Source organism: Neolamprologus brichardi, chromosome 10, assembly GCF_056152115.1.
Source record: "Neolamprologus brichardi isolate AB-2024 chromosome 10, ASM5615211v1, whole genome shotgun sequence".
Taxonomy (NCBI): domain Eukaryota; kingdom Metazoa; phylum Chordata; class Actinopteri; order Cichliformes; family Cichlidae; genus Neolamprologus; species Neolamprologus brichardi.
The window spans coordinates 15,463,911-15,485,760 of record NC_142113.1 but is presented as its reverse complement, the minus strand read 5'-3'; the positions used below and the strand labels follow the sequence as shown (position 1 = coordinate 15,485,760).

The 21,850-nt window shown below is 38.6% G+C and overlaps 3 protein-coding genes across 3 annotated transcripts; all 3 read right to left on the bottom strand.

Annotated features, from left to right (window-relative positions):
• Positions 1–836: 836 nt before the first annotated feature.
• On the bottom strand, positions 837–5,126 carry LOC102779770 (organic solute transporter subunit alpha-like). Its single transcript, XM_006799972.3, has 8 exons — positions 4,889–5,126; positions 4,634–4,785; positions 4,406–4,479; positions 2,928–3,086; positions 2,652–2,763; positions 2,391–2,537; positions 1,692–1,797; positions 837–1,592 (listed from the first exon to the last, which is right to left on the bottom strand). The coding sequence occupies exons 1-8, from the start codon at positions 4,959–4,961 to the stop codon at positions 1,438–1,440; spliced, it is 978 nt and encodes a 325-aa protein (XP_006800035.1). The 5' UTR covers positions 4,962–5,126; the 3' UTR covers positions 837–1,437.
• Positions 5,127–7,914: 2,788 nt separating this feature from the next.
• On the bottom strand, positions 7,915–14,614 carry LOC102779483 (palmitoyltransferase ZDHHC20-B-like). The gene is made up of 12 exons (XM_006799971.3): positions 14,485–14,614; positions 13,337–13,363; positions 13,145–13,239; positions 12,932–13,052; positions 12,434–12,503; positions 12,105–12,137; positions 10,701–10,821; positions 10,292–10,424; positions 10,057–10,183; positions 9,643–9,729; positions 9,475–9,554; positions 7,915–9,358 (listed from the first exon to the last, which is right to left on the bottom strand). The coding sequence occupies exons 1-12, from the start codon at positions 14,600–14,602 to the stop codon at positions 9,315–9,317; spliced, it is 1,056 nt and encodes a 351-aa protein (XP_006800034.2). The 5' UTR covers positions 14,603–14,614; the 3' UTR covers positions 7,915–9,314.
• Positions 14,615–15,830: 1,216 nt separating this feature from the next.
• pcyt1bb (phosphate cytidylyltransferase 1B, choline b) lies at positions 15,831–21,260 on the bottom strand. Its single transcript, XM_006799970.3, has 8 exons — positions 21,070–21,260; positions 19,225–19,324; positions 18,757–18,873; positions 17,172–17,323; positions 16,987–17,065; positions 16,752–16,894; positions 16,472–16,660; positions 15,831–16,271 (listed from the first exon to the last, which is right to left on the bottom strand). Exons 1-8 carry the CDS (start codon positions 21,154–21,156, stop codon positions 16,035–16,037), a joined length of 1,104 nt encoding a protein of 367 aa, XP_006800033.2. The 5' UTR covers positions 21,157–21,260; the 3' UTR covers positions 15,831–16,034.
• Between the last annotated feature and the right edge of the window lie 590 nt (positions 21,261–21,850).

Sequence of the window (21,850 nt, the reverse complement as noted above, 5' to 3'; positions counted from 1 at the left end):
ATATTTTTTAGTGGTGGCTAATTTTTTAAGTTTTTTAAAATCCCACTGAAAACTCGAGCTTGTTGGTATGACCTTTTGAGCGTCTTGACAGAGTCACCACCAGATTTTTGAGATAGAGAGAAAAAGAAGGGCATTAAACTCTGTGAAGCAACTGCTAATTCAACATTTAAATCTGTGTGATGCCCCTGAGTTATATAGACCTGCATTGCTTTTCTAATTTGCAAATGATGTATATTTATGAGGGGGAACTTGTTATGTTTTAATTATCACCGGGTTAATGAATTTAGTTTGGGCGGGCAGAACTAGGGCGGCTCCTTGTGGCTGCTCGAGAAACAGCAGTAGAACGTACAGCAGCAAGTCTGAAAATAAAGCTGCTGTCTCATCCACATGCATTCTCTGGCCCGGATAAGTCTGTGTAAGTGGGTCAGCCTTCTTTGAAAAAATCTGGCTATTCTGAGCTGTGTTAAGATTCAGTGGGACGCTTAAAGATATATTCACTCAGGCTCAGTCACTCAAAGGGAAGTATCTTAAATGCAGTGTTTGAAAAATTGTCATCGTCGTGAAAATGTGACTTAAATAGAGATGGTGTGACATCTGTTTTGCTCACAAGTACCTCTTTTCAAAGACAATTTCATTAAAGTCTCTATTTTCTGCCTTAAGTCCTCAGTTTAGGTCTACGCAGACAGAAATGCAGAAATGAACTGAGTAATGCTTCAGTATTTATCTCCTTTGTTAAGCTAAAGGGGGGAAATAAACAAAAACATATGTCACTGTACACATCAAACACACGCAAACATTAGTTAACAAAATGAAAAAGTTGTTTTTATTCACTTCTCTCGAGGCCAACGTAAAACTCTCACCCTGTGCATTAGCCTCAGTGTGACAAAAAGCTCCAGTATTGTCTAAAAAAATGGTAAAACTTCTTTAAAAAAGAAACTGCATACAAAGATACACTGCATACATGTTTGCAGAGACTGATGACAAGAGAAGATTGATACTACTGGCATTTCTTTATCATAAATGTGATATGAGGCACATCTAATGGCCAAGAAAATGTCCTGCACAGCACCGTTTACATCTAATCATCTGCAAGAAACAACAATTCTACTATAACTAATGTAAGTCAGTCAAATTAAGAGATTTTCCTTGTTGGTATTTCTGTCGGCATAACTTAAAACTTTCAGTACCCAGAATATATCTATCTATTATCATGCATAAACATCAGAACAGAAGAGATTGACATATATCCGTGGAAAAAGTACAAAGACACAGGGCTAAAAGCAATGCAAAGAGTGCTTATGAATCCAGTAAAACAAAGGCATTTCTCTCTCCTTTCCTTAAATGAGGTAAAATGTTAGACTACTTTATGATCTCTTAACTTACATAATCATTTACATAGTTAAAAAGCAGTGATACACAGTGATTCACTGTCCTTTTTTAGACATCATGCTCCATGAGAGTAGCCTTTGGCAGCGCTGTGGTGTTCTCTTCACTGTCATGTGTCTCAACTGCCTCATATGTGCGGCGGTACAAAAACCGATTGACCAGGGTGATGATGAACATCTCCATGATCAGTATCTGCTGATTAAGCACTGCGGGACACACACACACACAAAAACAACAATAAATCAGTGTTGGGTAGTTTCACATCAGTTGTGCATATCTGAAAGGCGTTTAGAAATGTTTCTTACTGGTTCCACGGGCTTGAGAGCTTAATGGAGGAGCACAGGCGATGTCTCCGTACAAGGCCACGATGTTAACGATCGATGTCTGCAGCTGGCTCAATACAAGTGTTAACTAAGGATAAAAACAATGTAACATTTACACAGTGGTCATGCTGATCGTGTAGCATGTCTACTAGGCTGATTTTCACTGAAAGTTGGTGGACAGGCTGGTGAAGCACAGGCAAAGGATAACTCCATTAAATCTTGGTGCATGTTCCAGTCATTTTCTTTAAATATATGGTTTAAGTCATGGCTGTTGGTATTGCATTATTGGCTCTGGCATTTGCAAAATACTAAGTTCAGTTCAGTTTTACAGGGAGAAACGTCTGAACCAAAGTCAGGGAGAGGCAGCGGAGTACGGAAAATCGAGGATTAACTCTGAAGTCATCCGAATAAGACAAACTCCCGCTTCGTAGTGCTGGTCTGTTGGTCTGTTGGTCTGGTGTTTTCACATTTTCAGCCTATTTGAGTTTTCACAATGTCAAAAGCATCAATGCTGGCATGGTGTCCCTGTTCTCTGATAGAGGAAATTACCTTTTGATTTCTCTTCACAAATTGAGCGGATTAACTCATCACAAGAAAATTAGCTGTGTTAAGTCAGCTTCAGGAGTTACCCCCAACACATGTGAAGCACCTTAGCATCTGGTATTACAGCTGTTGACTCACTTGGTACATTGCATACTTTGGTATAATCTTGAGTGGGCGTAGATAGCGGTTCATGTTCATGAAGACAATGGCAACAGGCCAAAGGGAGATGATGGTTAGAACACCAACAAATAGGCTAATCCAAAGGGTTATACCATAGATTCCTATCTGAAAAAAAGAAACACACACACACTTATATGAATCTTATAGAAATATGTTTTAATTTAACGCACATCTATTTTAGTCCACTCAGATATGTAGAGAACCATTTCAAATACTTACATTAGTAGGATCATAGTTGCCATTGGTCCACAGTACTATAGACAGGACAGTGAACACCGTTTTCAGGATTGCACACTGAAGAGAGCCTAACTTCAGCAGGAATAACATTCGCCTGAATAAACCCAGTCCAGAGACAGACTAACATTACACATGTGTACCATGATAAGGTAATGTGCAGTCAATGCAGAATGACAGAATATATGATATGGAAATCTGACACAGGCTTGAGCTAGAGCCAGCACAGTGATATGCAGCCTCTCTTTATTGACTCTTTACCTTGACATGGGGACGTCGGGTAAACATGGACAACAGCAGCAGCAGGGTCCTGTGCTGATCCTAAAGGGTTTACCAGAGAACTTCTCCAAAAAGGCATTGCTGCCCCCCAACTCCTCAATCAACAGAAGCAAGATCTTGTAAATCACAACTGCAAAATAACTGTAAGGAAAGAGGTACCTCAATACACGTCTAAGATGTGCTGTTATGTATTGTTAATTATGCAAATCTCATAAAATATCAAATGAACGTAACCATCACAGGTAGTAAAATTCAAAAATGTATTTATAGCAGTGTGAAATGTGTGCCTGATCTAACCTGCTATGTTTGTGCAGGCAGCTAAAAATTCACAGTGGACAACTTGACTGAGACAAAGACCAGCTGTTAGAGCCACCAACTTATAAGCTGCAAGTTGGTGGTTTGAGTCCCTGTTCAGATGCTGGCATCTGCTGACTGTTTTTTGTACAGAATGCCTCACCAAAGTAAGCATTAGAAACAACTTGCATGATGGTAAATATAGATATAGATATATATGTTGATGCCAGGTTAATGCAAAATATCCAAAAGTTCCATGCATCCAAATTCAGAAATTGAAGAAATCTGACCTGCATGGGAGGCCAAGCCTTTAATGTCCCAAACAAACATTAGCTTTTAAGTTTTTTTCAATTAGCATAAATGCAACCACCAAGCCCTTTTGATATAAGTAATAACTCAGCCACAGTAAAACAAACAAACAAAAAAGGATTAGGCTAATGGCTGTTTCTCAAGAGCAGGCTCACATCAGGAATGTGACGTATGGTGCTGCATGTTCATCTGGTCTGGATTTGTCCTGTTGCCTCAGGGACAGGACAGCTGGCTGTTTTTAATGCATTTATAAATTCTGCATTATAGCAAAGATTCTTTCAAGCCAATGTGAGGCAATCTGAAATTTAAACTAAAAGCTGGCCTTTCAACAGGATAAAAATCTTTGCACACTAATACATCGCCGACCAGGGAACTGATTAAAAACCCCCAAAAGAAAGCAAGTGGAATAGCCAAGTCGCAGCTCAGATTTCAATCTAACTTCCATGGAAGAAAAAGTCTGATGGAGACTAATTATGCCAAACACTATCAAAAAGTTTCCAGTAAAGAGTTTACTTTCTTTTCCCAAGGATCATATTAGATCAGCAGATACTTTTGTTGAACTAATGTTTGAAAAAAGTGTTTGTATGTTCAGTTTTTCATATTTATCTTTTGGTGCCATTTCAGAGTGGATCAAATGGCTCAATGGCGTTTTCTTTTTCTCTGTTATTTTGTGCAAAGTATGAGCTTTGACCCGTCGTGTGTAATAATTCATTAAACTGTTAAACTGGAGATGAGTTCACTGAAAAGTAGGAGAGATTTAAGCTAAGCCAAGATTCCCCCCCAACAAAAACAAAAACCAAAAAAAACACTGACTACACTGGGAAATGTTTTGCAAGTGTAGTTGAAGGAAAACTCACCTGTTAGATGTCATGTCTGTAATCATAAATGCCTTCGGGATCCACATAGCTAAGCATGACATGGTGGAAATGACCTGAAACGGTAAAATAGTTGTGTTTAAAAACATGCAGCTGCAACGCTTATAGCGTTTGAAGACGTCTGTTAATGTAATGTGGCTTACTTTCTCAATCATATTTGTTTTACAATCAGTGGCATGTTATAAAACTTAAGCAGGCCAGGATACTCACTGGTGCTGCACCGTTTACCCAAATGACCAAGGTCTTCTTGGGGTAGGGTAGTTTTTTGTAAATATAGGCACACTGTTCCAGGTACACAAGCAGGGAGACACAGGACATCAAGGTGAGCATGAAGTACAGGCAATAGCCAAATGTATCTAGCTCTGATTTAAAAAAAACAAAACAATAGGAGACACATAGAAACAGCATGAATCAGACTTTCTTCAGGTTAAAATCTAAATGAATATAGTAGTGTGTATAACTTACGGTTGAGCATGTCAATAGCCAGCGGACGACCCTTCAGACAAGCTGGATCAATGGTTCCATTTAAAGCTTCCATGGTAGGCAGACGCTTGTCTTAAAAAATAGACTAAAAATAGACTAACAAATATTAACAAGAGTAAAATTAAAAAAATATAAATAGTGTTGCAGTCATAAAAGTAAAACCTGCTTCCCCTTTACATTCCAGAGTCTTCAACACAGAGCTGAGTACCTTGCACTTAAGGGATTCTGAAGAAGTGAAGGTGGGATAAGAAGTGGCAGGCAACTTTATGAGAATGCATGAGCACATTTATTCACAGGTTTAAGTGACTGTAATTAAAAAACACAAAGGTCAGAGTTTTAGTGAAAGGCTGATTTCATTGTGCGTCAGGAAAAGTGAACTTTGGCAGGGTGTGTTATTTCCTTTTCAGTGCATAACGTGAGCTGTGAGCTATAGTTTTTGATTCTCGGCTAATTTACAGTATTTCAACGTTAAACTATTGCTTTAAAGGTTTGCTTTCATTACTTCAGTCTCAGTTTGGCTTTCTGGTATGAAAGTTTAGGCTCAGCTATGGTCAGGTATGTTACGCAGAAATCTGTGAAGCCATAGGAACATTTTATCCAGTTCTCCAAAATGCAAAGTGATTCTTTTTTAACCTTTTCCACAGAACTATATATAAAACTACTAAAGAAAGCCAGTATGGCATGAATGGGAGCAGAGAAAAACTAATGAGAAACGTTTAAAGTTTCAGATCTATTACCTAGAAAAATTCCAGAGGGTTCAAATGTTGAGTGGTGAGACTATTAAACTTTATCTGTTATTCTATTACAGAGAGGTGAATGGCACTGTGGTCGCTCAACTGTCTCTGGCTAATAATTGTCTAGTTTTGTCCCCCATGTCATCCTATTTCTTTTGCAAGAAGGAAAAAATGCTCACAATCTTGATTCAGCTCCAATACACACATTTCACCTGTTTATAGTACAACAGCACACACAGTGCCAAAATTTCAACACCCACCAGAGGTAAAATAAAACACAAGATTTATGAAAGTTTAACCACAGTGGTTAACCATTTAACCCATTTGGTTCTTTAGCCGTCAGAATTGTTGTCTGAAGACCAACAAGGATACCCAATGGATTTACTTTGCCAAATGGATCATCACGACCTATTGGTCCATTTGATCAACCTTTGTTGTTATTATTTATTTTATTTTATTTTCAGTTGTTACAGACGGGACAGACATGACTGAGGGATAGGAAAGGGAGAAAGAAAGATGAAGGAAAAGACAAACAGAAGGGAAGAGGGACAGTGAGAAAGGGCACTTAAAAAGAGAAAGAAGAGAAAGAAAAACCTCCTGGATCACCTGTTGAGAGAAAAAGAAGAGAAAACAAGCAGAAAAAACAGAGCAACACACTAAACACAACACCATCACGTTAATCTAGCTAAGTGTAAACAGCAGTAAATACTAAATACTGAATGTTGTTGTGTAGCAAGCAGGACCGACAGTGCACAATGTGCTTGGAAATAGCAGCCAATAAAGGTGTAGTTTATGTCTATGAACAGTGAACACCCGTGTGCACACCTGTGTGGATCAGCGCGCTTGTATTCAAAAGGTTTCCCCATGTAATGGTCTGCTAGAGGATGTAGGGAACCATAGCCCCGTCCCCCAGGGCATGAAGCAGGCATGGAGGAGATCCAGGCTCCAGACATCCAGAGGCCCCAGAGTGCGAGAGCCCAAGGAGGACCACCGGAGGGGCATTAAGTGATAGTTTGTGGAAGGTGAGAAAGCAGAAGAGAACTGGCCACACTACCTGTGTAGAAAACCTTAGAACTGTTCACAGCTTACAGTGGGGTAAATGATTATTTCATTCCCTGCTGAAGTTGTAAGTTTGCTCAGTTATAAAAAAAAAGCTCACTTCTGGCTTTAAAAACGTGGCCTTTGTCCAACATGCTAATGCAGAGTCTTACAAAACTGGTGGCGATGGGCAGTACCACTCAGCCTCCTAGTAGATGTACCTATGGCAGGGGTGTCCAACTCCAGGCCTCAAGGGCCTTGCAAATATCACCCTGGGTCAACACACCTGAATCAAATGATTAGTTAATTACCAGCCGTGTTGGATCAATAACACATCTAAAATCTGCCGGACACCGGCCCTTGAGGCCTGGAGTTGGACACCCCTGACCTATGGCTTGAGTTTCGAAATCTTACGTTACCTTGTTCTCAAGTTATCGCATTCACAAGATTTTTAGAAAACTTGACCTCTGACCTTAATGGTCAAGGTCACTGAGATTAGAATTCATCCAAGAATTTTAGTAAAATAAATAAAAAATAAAAATTTTATTTATATAGCACCTTTCAAGACAGAATCACAAAGTGCTGCGCATAAGATTACAAGTCATAATAAGATTTAAAAAAGACAAAATAAAACAGGGAAAAAAATTAACCAAAAGCAGTTTTAAAAAGGTGAGTTTTGAGTTGTTTTTTAAAAAGAGCTACTGAGTCCACAGTTCTTAATGTTTGGGGCAGAGAGTTCCACAGTCTCGGGGCCACAGTGGCAAAAGCTCTGTCACCCTTATTTCTCCTCTTAGTCTGTTTTATAGCAAGTAAGCCCTGATCAGATGACCTCAGGGACCTGCTGGGGACATAGGGCTGTAGCAGATCAAAGATGTAAGCTGGTGCCAGTCCGTGCACAGCTCTGTAAGTTAAGACCAGGATCTTGAAATTGACTCTAAATTCAACAGGAAGCCAGTGTAACTGAGATAACAACGGTGCCACATGTGAGTACATGGAGGCACTGCTCAGGTATAGAGTTCAATGGCAAAGGCAAAGCCATTAAAATCAAAGTTTCATCACATACACTTCACTGGAATCCAGTTAAAGCTTAATTGGTCATGACTAACATCTTGTAAGCACTTAAGGTCCACAAGTTCAGTCATCTGCAGATCTGCAGAGTTGTTCCTCAGTCAAGGGAACATTTTAAAATCACATTTTTGACAAAAACAAATCACACATTTGTTAAAGAATAGGGATGTATAGTTGTATTACATTTATTGTTACATAGCAATCATTAAGCAGCACGAACAATTTCGTAATAAAAAAAAGCATAGTTTTTTCAAACAGGCAGCAGCTCCAGGTACCTGTTGTTAAGTTCACTGACATCAGTCATTGAACTTCTGTGAGTCACTAATCATGTAGGCTAAAAGTAAAATCAGTCAATCATGTTTTATTGTGCTACACATACTCCTAAAGGAAGGTAATATAAGGAAATAGTAGCGGCCAGTAAAGAGTGAAAAAAGGTTGTGACACCTTTGGATCACTGGTATAAACTCCACCTCGTCTATCGAGCTTTAGGCTCAAGGACATAATTGCCTGTTCTTTATGACTTTTTTTTTTTTTTTTTATTGTGGGGTTTTTTATGTTCTGTGCTTTTTTATGTTCTGTGCTTTTGAAACTTTTAAATTTCTTTGAAAGTGGTGGACACAAACAGAAGACACTTCAAATAGATTCATGTTAATATAGAAATACAAAGGATGTTAGTTCTGTAGATGAAGAAGGAAATCACTTGTATTAATGTCTTTTTGAAAATAAATAAAATGTGATTTACAAATAAATACTTAGAAAGAATGCAATTACTTTATAAAACAGGACAAATTACAGATAATTATAGTGCAATGAAAAATCTACCTGATCATCTTGGAATTATGGGAGACCTGTTGGCTTTGTGTTTCAAGTATCCGGATTGAGATTAAACCATTTCAACAAGCATTAAACTGGATTTGGTCATCTAAGTTTTAGCATTTATCATCTTTATGTTTTTCCTATCAAATATATTATGAAATGAAAAATAAATATTTTAAAGTGTAAACAGAAAGACCTTCAAATATTTACAAATATGTAAACTAAATTTGAGACCATCTGATAACAGACTGCTGCTAATTGCACTGTGCTTGAAGTTCACCTTATAAGACACACACACACACACACCCACACACACACATTATTTCGGATGAAAATCAACGTACAAACCTTTTGCTCTGCAATTAGTGATTAAGAGGTTGATTAATACTGATAAAGGATGACTCTCTAGATGAAATCTTAAACATAAAACAGACAAAGACAAACATTGGCTCCCACATTTTGGGGATTATTTGAATGTCTTTGGTTTATCTTAAAGACATCTCCTTCCCTGAATCTCTTCTGCTTCAGACTGGTGCAGTCTATGAGGTCGCTGTAGAGGCTCTTTCTACATGATAGCAATATTGTTGCTGTGCTCTTTCAAAGCACGCTGGATGAGGAATGGTCCATGTAATAAAAACAAATACAAAACATGTGGTTTGAGGCTGCATTAAAGCTTAAAATAAAGGTCTAGGATGACTCCCGTTGAGGTGATGATACTCCTGGTTTAAGGCATTGTAGTTGAGATATGTTGTCTACTGCTCCTTCTCTATTGTCACGGAGACAGTCTGTCCGCCATCTAAAAGGAAACAGTGTGCACAAAAGATGTTTCAGGATGGGTTGTTTATTGACCACAAACAAAAGCAATTAGGACACAAAAGCATGAAATTGTGAGAAAGGGCATTAGTAACATACTCATTTTCTCTTTGCTGCCATCTTCTGTGTGCTGAACATTATTGCTGAGGACATGCGGGTTAGCTTCTCCATCAGCAGGACTACAATTAAAGTCAAACAGAAATTAATTCAAAGTAAATAAAATTGAAGCCTCTGATATTAAAGATTTGAAAGAAATAGAAAACTTACCCTTTGCCATTCGGCTGGAGGACACTGTTTGCTTGCTCAGGATCTATCTGTACCAATCTGGTGACAAAGGAATGCCCATCTCCCTGACTGAAAATACAGAAAAAAAAAAAAACTTCACATTGTTTTTAAATATATTTCTGACACTCCATGAAAGTAACTTTAATTAAAAAAAACCTGGATAGGTCTGTTAGTACAAAACCAATTACCCTCCCATACTCAGTAGGCATGCACTAACACCATCTGTATGCGTACATTATTTATTCTGACTGATATGACGTGGGTGAAAGTTTGGGCGTGCATCAGCTTTTGCCCCCTCATTTTGACTCTGTGATCCATTTTGTTAGTGACCATTTATGGAACTTATTGGATGATCCATTTTTAGTGACAAAGCATATCACATGAGAGTAGACTCACCTTGAGAAAACAGGGAAAAACCAGTACTTTGCCTGGTCTCCAAACACCTCAGCTACATTTCTGCTAAATCCCAGAGAAAACCCACTTTTATCTGGCCCATTTGTGAAAAAAGGAGCCCTAAAAGCCTCTAAAAAATGGAGGGGAAAAAAACAAACAAAAAACGACAAGAGTTAGCCAGTGGTGATTTTTGTAGAAGTGGAATTAAACAAAGTATGTACTTATAGTATTAATTTACCTATAGTGGTCCTGTTCTTTCCCACGAGCCACAGATGGTATCCGAGAAGTGACACGATGCTGATGAAGAACAAGGCCGCCACAAAGAACAGAAACAAGATATGGAATTTGGCGTGGGTGTCAGGCAGCTGTTTCTTTAGAATGAAGGGAAAAAACAAAACACACTTTTAGCTGAGTCAAATTATGTGGAAAATGAAACAAATTGATACTACTTTGTTTCCTCAGTACAACAAAGTCTTGCACGGAAATAAAATACTGTTTCACTGCTGGACTATGTGACAGGACCCACTGTCTTGTGTAAAGTGTGCTGCAGAGAATCCCCTAAAAATAGCAACAGGTTGATACTGATACACGTGGTGTTCACACCACTAAATGTCATGCAAATACCATGAGGAGGTTCATGTACTTACGGTCCAGAATTTGATGAAATACTGGATGACTGTTGCACAAATCACTACACAGTAGAGTGACGCATAGGACAAAAACAGGACAAAGTACTTGTAGTTTGAGAATCCAACACAGTTATTCACCCTGAAAGAAGATGACACCACAACAACAGGAAGGAGAAAAAAAAAAAAAAAAAAAGAAAAAAAAAAGGGGGTGCTGAATAACATTATGACAATAGCCATGGAAAATATAGCTGAGATTATGTATGCATGTATGTCCATCTTTTTTTCCTCCCCCAATTTCTCCTAGTGGACCCAACCTTTGCATAAACATTGCCCAGGACACTGTGATGTGCCAACATCTATATGAGTTATACAAATACTTTATACAAACCCAGTAATCAAATATTTGCACATTTCACTGTTTTATTAAGCACCAAATCTCAAATTAGACTGTTGTGTCACAATACAACATATCATAGAGTCATACCATAATGATCATAGAGTATGTATATTCAGTGTTGGGGAGTAACAGAATACATGTACCACCGTTACGCATTTAAAATACAAAATATGAGTAACTGTATTACATTACAGTTACCGTTTAATAGGGGATATTCAAAATACAGTTACTTTGTTGAAATGAATGGATTACACGGCGGTATTTTCCTGTTTCATAAGGCTATGCCCTCTCTATTTTGGGTTTCTACGCTGGTGGAAAGAGTTGAAAAGTACGAGTTGTAAATATAATAATAACCACTGCAGCCAAAAAGAGTGGGTGACAAGCCCAGTTGTAAGTAAGCCATTAAGACTTGACTGTACACTGTATTCCTTCGAAACAATAAGTTGGAGCAGCCTTTCAACGCCTCTCTGTCTCTCGCTAACAAAGTTGACCCAGACAACAAAGTAAAGCTAGTTTTCGGCCACGGGCCCAACGTATTAGCCAGAGGTCCCTTTACGGTTCGGAGCCACAGACCTGTTTTATATACGCACGGAATAGTTTCTATACGAGATCGCTGCAAAAAGTGCAGCCTTACATGTCCACCCTACTGTTACTCATTTTATATTAAGATTTAAAAATCTAGTTGGTATTGGAATTGGTTTGGCGAATAACCTTCAGTAAAGGTAATAAATCACACAGCAAAAGGACATTCATGTAGTTGTAAAAAGCACGATAATATATTAAGTAATCCAAAGTATTCAGAATACATTACACTCATTGAGTAACGGAATATGTTACAAAATACATTTTGGGACATGTATTCTGTAATCTGTAGTGGAATACATTTTAAAAGTAACCTTCCCAACACTGTGTATATGATAGTATTTGATAGTAATAGTAACAACAGTAATAAGACTAATGTTCAATTAATGTTCAAGAATTTAAACAAAGCAGTTTAATTGCAAAGTAAAAACAGAATATCATACCAGGGGCAGTGATGGTCCATTTTCAGCACACACCTTGGAAAAAAAAAAACAAGAAGCAAAATGTGCATCCTATCAGTACCATCCAGTAGATACCAACATATTGATCTTTTCACTGACCCAGTAAACAAAAACACCACATTTGATAAACCCTTAAGATATTAGTTTTCCACTAAAAAAACTTTACTAAAAAACAAAAACCATTTGAAATTATTCTGTAACGTTTCGTGAATTTCTATTGCCAGAAGAAGAAACTACTTTAGGGTGGATGTTTTAAGAAGATCTTATTCAGAAATGTGTTGATAAAGTGTGGACACTTAGAGAGGACTCACATTTCACAGGTTGAGCAGTGATGGCAGCGATCAGGCTTGATTACCTGACAGAAGTCGCAGTATCTGATGGCTAGAGAGAGAGCAAAAAAAGAAATTAACTGTATACCTGCTGGATATTCTTAAAGCATATTCGTTAAATCCCCCTGTGAATCCAAGCGGGTCACATCCTGACTTTTAATTAGCAGGGGAGCCAGAAGAGAAAGCAAGGTGCACCTGAGTCTAATTACCCCTCCTGTTACAGGCTTTTCCGTAAACACAGCACAGACAAGCCTAGTATGTATTAAACTGAGAAACAACTAGAGAAGACATGTGATTGTCATTTGTAATGCTTTTGCAATGTTGATGGCTGATGATGAAAACTTTTGTGCACTTCCTCTTTTTTCAGAGCAACATTTTGCTAACAGAGTTTTCCCTGATGGTGTGTGTTGAAGCGACAACTGGGAATTAAAAAACAAAAACAAAGCACAGTCACTTACTACACTGTATCTAAAGCCATACCTCCTCCAGCTGTGCGTGTGTACACGGGTAAATTCCTCGCCACTTTCTTCAGGATCTCTAGTTGGGCCTCAGCTCGCTCTTCTCTCTCATACAGCTCCTTCTCTGCCCTGGGTAGACTGAACTGACAACAGAAAAAGAAAAGTGTTCAGTGATCAGTGTTTTGTTTATTTCTTCTCTTCTGCTAAGTGATGAGTGTGACAGAAGCAAACTTACTGCTTTTGAGGGATTGGCTGGTTTGGACCAGATAGTTTTCCAGTAAGCCCATATGAACATGGCGAGGAAAATGTGAAAGATAACCAAGTAGCTGACTGTTGTAGAAAAAAGAAAAGAAGGATCCTTAGCGGGAGAGAAATAACAGCATCAAATATGAGTGAGTGAGTGAGTGTGTGTGAGGGCAATACTTACTTCGTTCAGCATTATTTGGGATTGTATCTATAGGAAGAAGGTAAAGTATATGTGTATATATTAGTTAGAAGTAATGCATGACTACACATCCCCCACTTCTCTTTCTCTTCCTCACACCATGTTGCAGCAGCCTGGCACGGCCAGCAGTGACCCACCCACAACAGAGAGCTTTGTTTAAGCATCAGCAGGGATGTCCCTGTCCTGACCACAGCCGCAACACAGAGACATGCTGATACTGGTCTCATCAGCTCCTGCCTGAATCAAACTATTTAACTTAGCGTCTGTGTGTGGGAGCAGCACAAATCACACGACACACAACTTATTAAAAACTGCTGAAAAATAGCATAAACGCTTAGGACTTACTCAGGAACGCGCCAAATAAATTATGTTTACTAGAATTCAAATTACAATTACAGAATCCACTGCTGGAAGTTAAATGTGCAAAACGGGTACAAACAAATACAAATCAAATTTCCTCTTTTTTCTCCTGAAACGATAAGTTGTTAAAATTTAATATTGAAAAATCATTTTTTTAAAAACTGCTCAAAATATGTTTAATCACAGATAAATACACACTAATAGCATCAAAAAGTCACGGACTAGATTTTAAAGCTGGCTCGGAAGCACCTCATTTATTGACACCCCCAAAACTATATAAAATAACAACAACAACAATAATAATAATAATAATAATAATAATAATAATAATAATAATAATAATAATAATAATAGCAGCTAGTAAATATATCTAGTAAACTCAGAAAGTTTTAATATGATTAAGCAACACACAAAAGACACAAACCCTTTCACAGTCACTCCACTTTTCTATTTTTATGATATCCGTTATTTGACGCATTACGTCTGCCCTAATGGAGTGATTAATTATTAACGGAGAAAAGTATTTCCTCTCACTGGTGGGGAAGAAAAAAGTAGACAAACGAAGCTGTCATGAAAAAAAAAAACAATTTATGTAAAACGTTTCCAGGAAAAGGAGAGACAGAAATATGTGTTAATATTCGCCAAACGTTTCATCGCATTACGGAGTGTGAAGCCAGATTTTAAATCTTCAACTAGCTTATCAAAGTTTCAAACCCTGTCACTGTCAACGCACGCAGCCGTTAAACGTTTATAAAGGTGAGCGCACTTACAGACACACAGCTCGACAACGTAGGCGTAATAGGACCAGCCGACGACCAGGTTAATAAACAGGACAGGTACCCAATTCAGAGCCCGTTTACAGCACCTTAGTGCGTGAGAGGGCGCCATCTTTAATCCGTGTTTGACATTAGCTGACGGTGACGTCACAATCACGGCGTTTAAATGGTCCAGCCAAAGATGCATTAGGATCAAGATGCTTCACGGCAGTGCAAGCGACGAGGAACGGAACGTGGATGTTTTAGTTGTTCAAAAAGTGCAATTTAAGTATATTTTTAACGCACCGTTCGTAATCATTCCTCTCAGCAGAGAAACAATCATAATAAAACACAGTGGCAGCTAAAGTTGAGGTCTTCTTAGGGCGTATTGAAGCATGTCAGCCTGTTAACCCGCAACAGCGGAAATTATGACTCTCACAATCTTTGGCTAGTTAGTTTCCTCGTGATATGCTCAGACTTTTGTATTTATGAGTAAGAATATGTTGAAAATAAACAAAAAACAAGCAATTTTAGGCTACTCATTAGGTTTAGTAAACCAGAAAAAAAGTCAAACAGAATAGGTCAAAGGTTTCATTTGTTTGTTCATTTATTATTTTGTCCAGCTGGGGGCAGAGAAACACAATGCTGTGTGAAGTTGTGGAGCACAGTTAACCATTGTTTTGGAGCTCGGTGTCTGTCCACCTGTTTGCAATTAAGTAATTTTAGTCTCCACTCCTAATTTGCTAGATGCCTTAATTGTCTTTCTATTTTTTATTTTTTATTTTTCGCTTGGTGCTAGCTGGACAAGACGGGTGTGTGAATAAGAGGGAGGCGGGAGTTTAAATACCTGGGGTTAGCCATTTAAAGCAATGGACAGTGCACAAAAGAACTGAAGAAGCGAATGTTGGTGAATGCAATTATCCTGTCTTATTCCCCTCACCCCCCAGGGTGCCCCTCCCTGATCGTTTTTCTACCGAAGGTTTCTTCCTGTTAAAAGGGTTTTTCCTTCGTAATGTTGCCAAATGCTCGCTCATAGAGGCTTGTTTGATTGTTAAGGTTTATTACTTCTTATTTACTTCTTTTTACTTCGGGAGAGTGATAAGAAGGAAATTGTTAAATAAATATATTCTGTGACTGACCTCTTTTATTTCTATAAAACTGCTTAAACCTTTATTTATTAAGTCTTCCTTACACCATCATGAAATTGCCTTAGTTTGCCAATACAAAGCAAATGTTTCAGTGTAGTACATTACAGTTTTAGGTGGAGAACCTCACTGACACTCAAGATTTTTATTTTTTTGAAGATGAGCATGTGCTCCATTACATTTAGTGTTGTATGAAAGAAACACAAATGATAATACAAGATGACATCCAAACAAAATTTTAATGTCGTTTTTCTTTTCTTTTCTGTACACACACATTATGTACATGACGTTGGACTTAAATACACCCCTAATAAATTAAATATTTTCATTTTTAGTTGCTAGTTATAATTAATAGCCTCCTTTCAGAACATTTTCTTCCAAATGAATGGCAAATAGACTGCAAGAGGACAAATGAGGAGCTCATTGTGCGTGCTTGCTGTTTATAGAGGCAACTTTCTGTGACGAGCGTGAACGTCTCCCCTTTTTAGTTGAAGAGTGGGAAGATGGAGAGGAAGGTGGGGAGGCAGTTGCAGAAGAGGGGGTGGAGTCAGAAGAAACTGAGCGTCTTCTGGTGGGACTGCTGCTTGGTGAGCCATGGGGCGAAGAGTAGGGTGACAGGGCCTGGAGCATACGGCCACTTCTCTCCTGAATTGCATGCTAAACAAGGGCAGACACAGATCAGATTTTCACTGTGTGTAATGCTATGTTCTGTTGCAGTGATTTAAAGAATGCCTCTTGTGATTCAGTTTATGAAGACATGCTTGTTTTTGCTCACACACAGACTTTTTTCTAGTTAAGAAGACTGAAATTAAATCTTTAGTTAGTGTGTGATGTTTTTACGGTGAAAGTGAACATACCCATGCTCCATCTGGTCCGAAAAGCTCCAGAAAGTTGCCAATGAATTCCCGTGACTTCTCTTCCCATTTGTGGATGAGGTCCTGGCTCTTCTCTTCCACCCTGTAGACAAAATGTTTCGACTTTTCCTCCACCGTACGGACTGTCTCTTTCATCTTGTCCACTTGGTTCTGGAGCCGGTACTTTTTCTCCTGAGATAAAGTAAGGTGCATTTGTGTCTAATTTTGTATTTACAGCTTGTTTTTCCTTTTAAGTTTGATTAAAAATGAAATATTTTCTTACTTTAATGAAGCCAACATTTAGTTCACGGGCTGTGTAGCCTCTTTGCAGGTTGCGTCTGACATACATGTCGTAATTCCGAACGATACGAGTGATCAGATCGGATGTGGAGATGCCCTCCGTCCTCTGAGTGGTCACAAACATTCCTGACATGAACACACAAATACTTTAAATATGTGTAATTAATTATGAGAAAGAAGACAACTAGAATTTATTTTAACGTTGCATGAATCTTCACCTGCTTCCTTGATGTGTTTGTAGACGTCCTCTGATCCAGCGGAGGTGTAAGGTATATCATCATGAGCCACAAAGTCAATCTATGAATGCAACAGAACGGTCTACAGACAGTTTGGACACCATATAGCTTTAACACTTTATGACATTACAGGAAGCTGTGTTTAAAGTTACTGTGTGACCTTTGACCTTATGTTTCTTGAGGAATTCTGGTGTAAGACTCCAGGGAGCATCCCGCACTACCTCGTCAACGTAACGGCAGTGCCTGAGAGCTTCGTAGCGTTCGTCCTCTGTCATCACCGTATAGCCCTTAAACTTGTGAGTGAGTTCATCGCTGCACACTAGGAACACAGAGATTTTCAGTGCTTGCCTCCGTCCTGATTTCTTTTACTTTTTTTCCATATTTGCCACACTGACATGTTTCAGATCATCAAACTAATTTTAATACTGGACAAGTTAACCTGAGTAAATACAAAATGCAGTTTTTAAATGATGTTTTCGTTTATTAATGGTAAAAAACTATCCGACCTTACCTGGCCCTGTGTGAAGAAGTCATTTTTCCATAAACAATGAATCAATGAAACATTAAGATCCGTCTTTCGCTGTGGAGGAATTTGGGTCCACTCTTCTTTGCAAAATTGTTTGAATTCGGCCACACTGGAGGATTTTCTACCATGAATGGCCCGTTAAACGTTACGCCACAGCAGATTTAAGTTCAAACTTTGACTAGGTCACTCCAAAACCTCCATTTTGGTTTTTTTAGCCGTACAGACGTGGACTTGCTGGATTGTTTCAGATCACTGTCCTACTGCATAACCTAAGTGAGCTTCGGGAAACAAACTAATAGATGGACATTCTCCTTCAGATAGCTGAAGCAGAAACTGATAGCAGAGAGCAGAATTCAGGGTTCCTTCAAGTCTTCCAGGTAGGTCTTGAAGCAGCAAAGCAGCCCTAGACCATCACACTACCACTAACATGTGTTGATGTTCTTTTTATGAAATTGTTAGTTTCATGTCTGATGTAACAAGACTCAGACCTTCCAAAAAGTTTAAGATTTCCTTTGTCAGTGCACAGAATATTTCTCCAAAAGTCTTGGGGATCATCACAATGTGAGATTAACCTTTGTTTTGTTTTTGGTCAGCAGTGTTTTATTTACCCTCTCAAGGTCTCTTTTTTATTGCTGAATCATGAACTCTGACCTTAAGCCTTGACCCTGCACTTCCCCAGATGTTGTTCTGGGGTCTTTTGTGACTTCCTGGATGAGTTGTCAATCTTCACTTTGGAGTAATTTTGGTATGCTGGACACTCCTAGGAAGAGCAACTGCTTTTCTGAGTTTTCTCTATTTGTGTATAATGGCTCTCACAGTGGTTCACTGAAGTTCCAAAGCTTTAGAAATGGCTTTGTAAATCTTTCCATACTGATACTTCAGTTTTTCACTAGTTAGTCACACTTACTTTACGTTTTAACAAGGGAAGTATTTTTCACACACAATCAGGAAGGTTTGGAGAATGTTTTTCACTTACTGAATAAAATCATCATTTAATAACTGCACTTATATTTATTCGAGTTGTCTTTGTTTTATATTAAAATTACTTTGATGACCTGAAACATGTGAGTGTGACAAATATGCGAAAAAAGGAGGCAAATGCTTTTTCACTGCAGTGTACACGTGACTCTTTGGAGGCCTTCTGTGTCTATTTTCATGACCCTGAAGTAAAGAGTGTTACTTTGTGCATGCGTTACTGTGGCGAGTGAATGAAAGGCATACTTTACCTCCTACTATAAGATGAGTGTTTGGGAACACATTCTTTGCCTGCATCAGAGCTCGAGCATGTCCCGAATGGAAAAGATCAAAGATTCCATCAGCGTAGACTCTCACGGGGCGGTTAGCTAAACACGAAGGGTGGTCTTTAAATGCAGTCATGTCATGACACAAAACTGGAGCAGTTTACATTTTTGCTGTTACAAATATGGAATTCTAATGACACAGTGATGCTTTTAATTGTTAGTTAATCATTATTTTGCTGATTTGTCACTCAGTCAGATTCACAGCTGTGATCAAACCCTGAATCATCAAAATAACTGGCAGTTATGTAACAATGCTGATAATGAAATCACTTTTTTATAACTGATATCAGATAATTACAGCACAGCAAAACATCTTGAGTTAACTTTTCTTTTCCGAATTATCTTCCCTGTGTATTCAGAATTTTTTTTAAAAAAGGTGGTGATAAGTGCAACCTGGTGTCCCCCTCCGTGCTTGAGCAATGGTGAGCTTGTCATGTGGGATATCAGATTTAAAACCTGTAGACTTGGCAAAATCTGCTGGCCCCCGTGGAGTCTGAACACAAAGACCAGATGGAGACATTCAGATACAGTTGGTGCAAAAAGTCATCTGTTCTCAAAATCATTGAAATTTTACAGGTTGCCAGAATACTATGACACAAAACTTTGTGTAATTACTGACGAAACATGTTCCCTCTTGCTTCATTCCTAACTGCTCGTGTTTCAAGTTTATCCAATCTCTTGTACATGTTCAGACTTCTGCCAAGAAGTGGATGTTATTGGTACAGTCATGTTGCATTTGATAAACACCGGGGTTCATAAAAACAGAAACTGTAACACAGTATACAGGAACACTTTAGAAAATTAAAGCATTTAAGTGAATTACTTATAATAGAAATATGTGAGATCTGGTGAGTTTGCAGGTTGTGCCTCCTCTCTGTATGATAATAACTTCAAGGTAGTTTTTTTTTTTTACCAATTTTAGCACATGGATGTTCTGTCACGGCGAGTGAGATGAGCCGTGTGGAAAATAAAGGTGGATCCAAATGCAGGCACTTGTAAAGGTGTGATGGTGGTTTATTAAACACAAAATAAAAATGGACAAAAGGCGAACCGAACAAAGACTAAACTATACTGGGAACAAACTGAGTACAGAACACGAACATGAACGAGAGCGGGCGGAAACAGATGACGGTAGACAGCAGGGAAACACACAGATGAAGCAGGGTGGAAACGCAGACGGACCAGCAACTACAAACACAGAAGACACGACTTAAATACACTCAGAAAATCACAGGGAGATTACACACAGGTGGGAGACACAGCTGGGAGTCATTAACGAGACGAGAGGTAAAACTGAACACACTCACATGAGACGCAGACCTTCACAATAAAACAGGAACAAGAAACCATCACACTAAGACGCAGACTTGACATTGAGAGACAGACAGAAAATGACACATGGAACTAGACATATACTAAGCAGACACAACCGAAGAACAAATCCTAAACACAAATAAACAGAAACATGAAACTCTAATAATAAACATCATAATCGTCATCATCAACACAACAAGAGAACAAGAAAACAATCCCTGATGGAAAATTAAACCAAAACATTATAAACTCAAAATACTGGGTAGAAACTGACCCAGAACCGTGACATGTTCAAAGATGCTACAGACTTTGTGTTGCATGCGTGCCCACCTTTATCCTTTGGTGTGCTGAAAGATATACTTTAAACTCTTGATCTCTTTTTAAGTGTCTTTTGCTCCTTGAGTTGTGTTAAAATATATGATTGGTTAGTATACCAGTGCAAAATATTAATTTGACCTTGTAAACATTAGCAACATGCTCCTATGCTTCTTAATTTTTGTCTTGTATTCTGATCTCAGCCTTCATGGCTTATACACATACTGACGCACAAGCCAGCATATTTCCACATCGGACATAAATGTAAGAATTCAAATTCGAATAAATAATTATTGTTTTCGTGTTAAGTCTTTAATTCCTTTTGACATTAATTATTGCTACTGCAGACATGAGTCATGCTGTTCCACGGAGTTGATCGGTTAACTTATCCCAGTCATATAACCACAGTGGAAAAGATTTCCTCAGTAATATTCAAAGCATGTTAAATAATAATGCAGTATAAGGCAGAGATATACCTCACTTCATTGTGACCTCCAAATATATTCACAAAAACAAAATAAGAGGGGATCTCGTGGGGCTCCCTGTTGTTTATTATTTGAAAAACAGTGTGCAGTTGGTTCTCTTTGCTAATGACAGAAGCAGGCTTACCCTGCGAGGGCCTCCTCTTTGATTGTGCGCGGCAGCCTGTTGATGGTGCTGTCCATTACCGCCACGGCCTCGTCTCCTGCGAGCCATCTGGGATGTTCTTTTGTCATCCAACAATAACACTGCACAAGCCTGCTGCTCCTCTCAGTCAGCCCTACTACTGCAAGGGAAGGATCTCTAAAGCTGTGTGTCTGTTGAAGTATACATCCTATCACCCTGCCTGACCCTGGTGACAGGATAACATAGCGGGCAAAGTTCAGGCCACAGTGGTAAAGGCATTCAGAAATGTAGATTGCATTTGCAATCAATGCTGAGCTTGTAAAGATTTTCCCTTTATTTGTGCGGTGGCAGCAGCAGCATGATCCAGCGAGTGTTGATCCACTGAAAGTTCAGCTCTTTAACATTTTAGTACACATCTGTAAAAATATGCTTGTTTTTTTTTTTTTTTACCGTTTTTCAAAATTTTATTCCTTACATTTTAACATAAAGAATAGAGGCTGCACACGTAACACTGTAATTTTTTCTGAGAAAGCCATTCAAAATCAACTATGAAGCTGTAATGGGAGGTCAGACACTACCAGCCTTTGGAACCAAACACAGGGGACAGTGAGTCCCGGCATTTCTCAGAGTTGTTAAAAGTTAGCCACAGTGGCAGAAATCTGTGTATATCTTAAAATCAATACCATCCTGTCTTTCTTGTGCATTATAGCACATAATGCACATACTGGTTTTGACATCAACTCATTCAGCTTTTTGGTGCTGAAGTGTTTCCCTATGTAACACA

Coding starts and splice junctions, on each gene's coding strand:
- LOC102779770 (XM_006799972.3), bottom strand. CDS start 4,961: ATGGAAGCTTTAAATGGAACCATTGATCCAGCTTGTCTGAAGGGTCGT. Junction 3,087..4,405: donor ACAGACATGACATCTAACAG/GTGAGTTTTCCT, acceptor CTTTCCTTACAG/TTATTTTGCAGTTGTGATTT. Junction 2,764..2,927: donor CCCGACGTCCCCATGTCAAG/GTAAAGAGTCAA, acceptor GGGTTTATTCAG/GCGAATGTTATTCCTGCTGA.
- LOC102779483 (XM_006799971.3), bottom strand. CDS start 14,602: ATGGCGCCCTCTCACGCACTAAGGTGCTGTAAACGGGCTCTGAATTGG. Junction 10,822..12,104: donor ATGGACCATCACTGCCCCTG/GTATGATATTCT, acceptor ATCTTCTTTCAG/GGTGAATAACTGTGTTGGAT. Junction 9,730..10,056: donor TTTTTCCCTGTTTTCTCAAG/GTGAGTCTACTC, acceptor CTGTATTTTCAG/TCAGGGAGATGGGCATTCCT.
- pcyt1bb (XM_006799970.3), bottom strand. CDS start 21,156: ATGGCTCGCAGGAGACGAGGCCGTGGCGGTAATGGACAGCACCATCAA. Junction 17,324..18,756: donor CACTCATCTTATAGTAGGAG/GTAAAGTATGCC, acceptor CTGTGTTCCTAG/TGTGCAGCGATGAACTCACT. Junction 16,661..16,751: donor TAAATGTTGGCTTCATTAAA/GTAAGAAAATAT, acceptor ACTTTATCTCAG/GAGAAAAAGTACCGGCTCCA.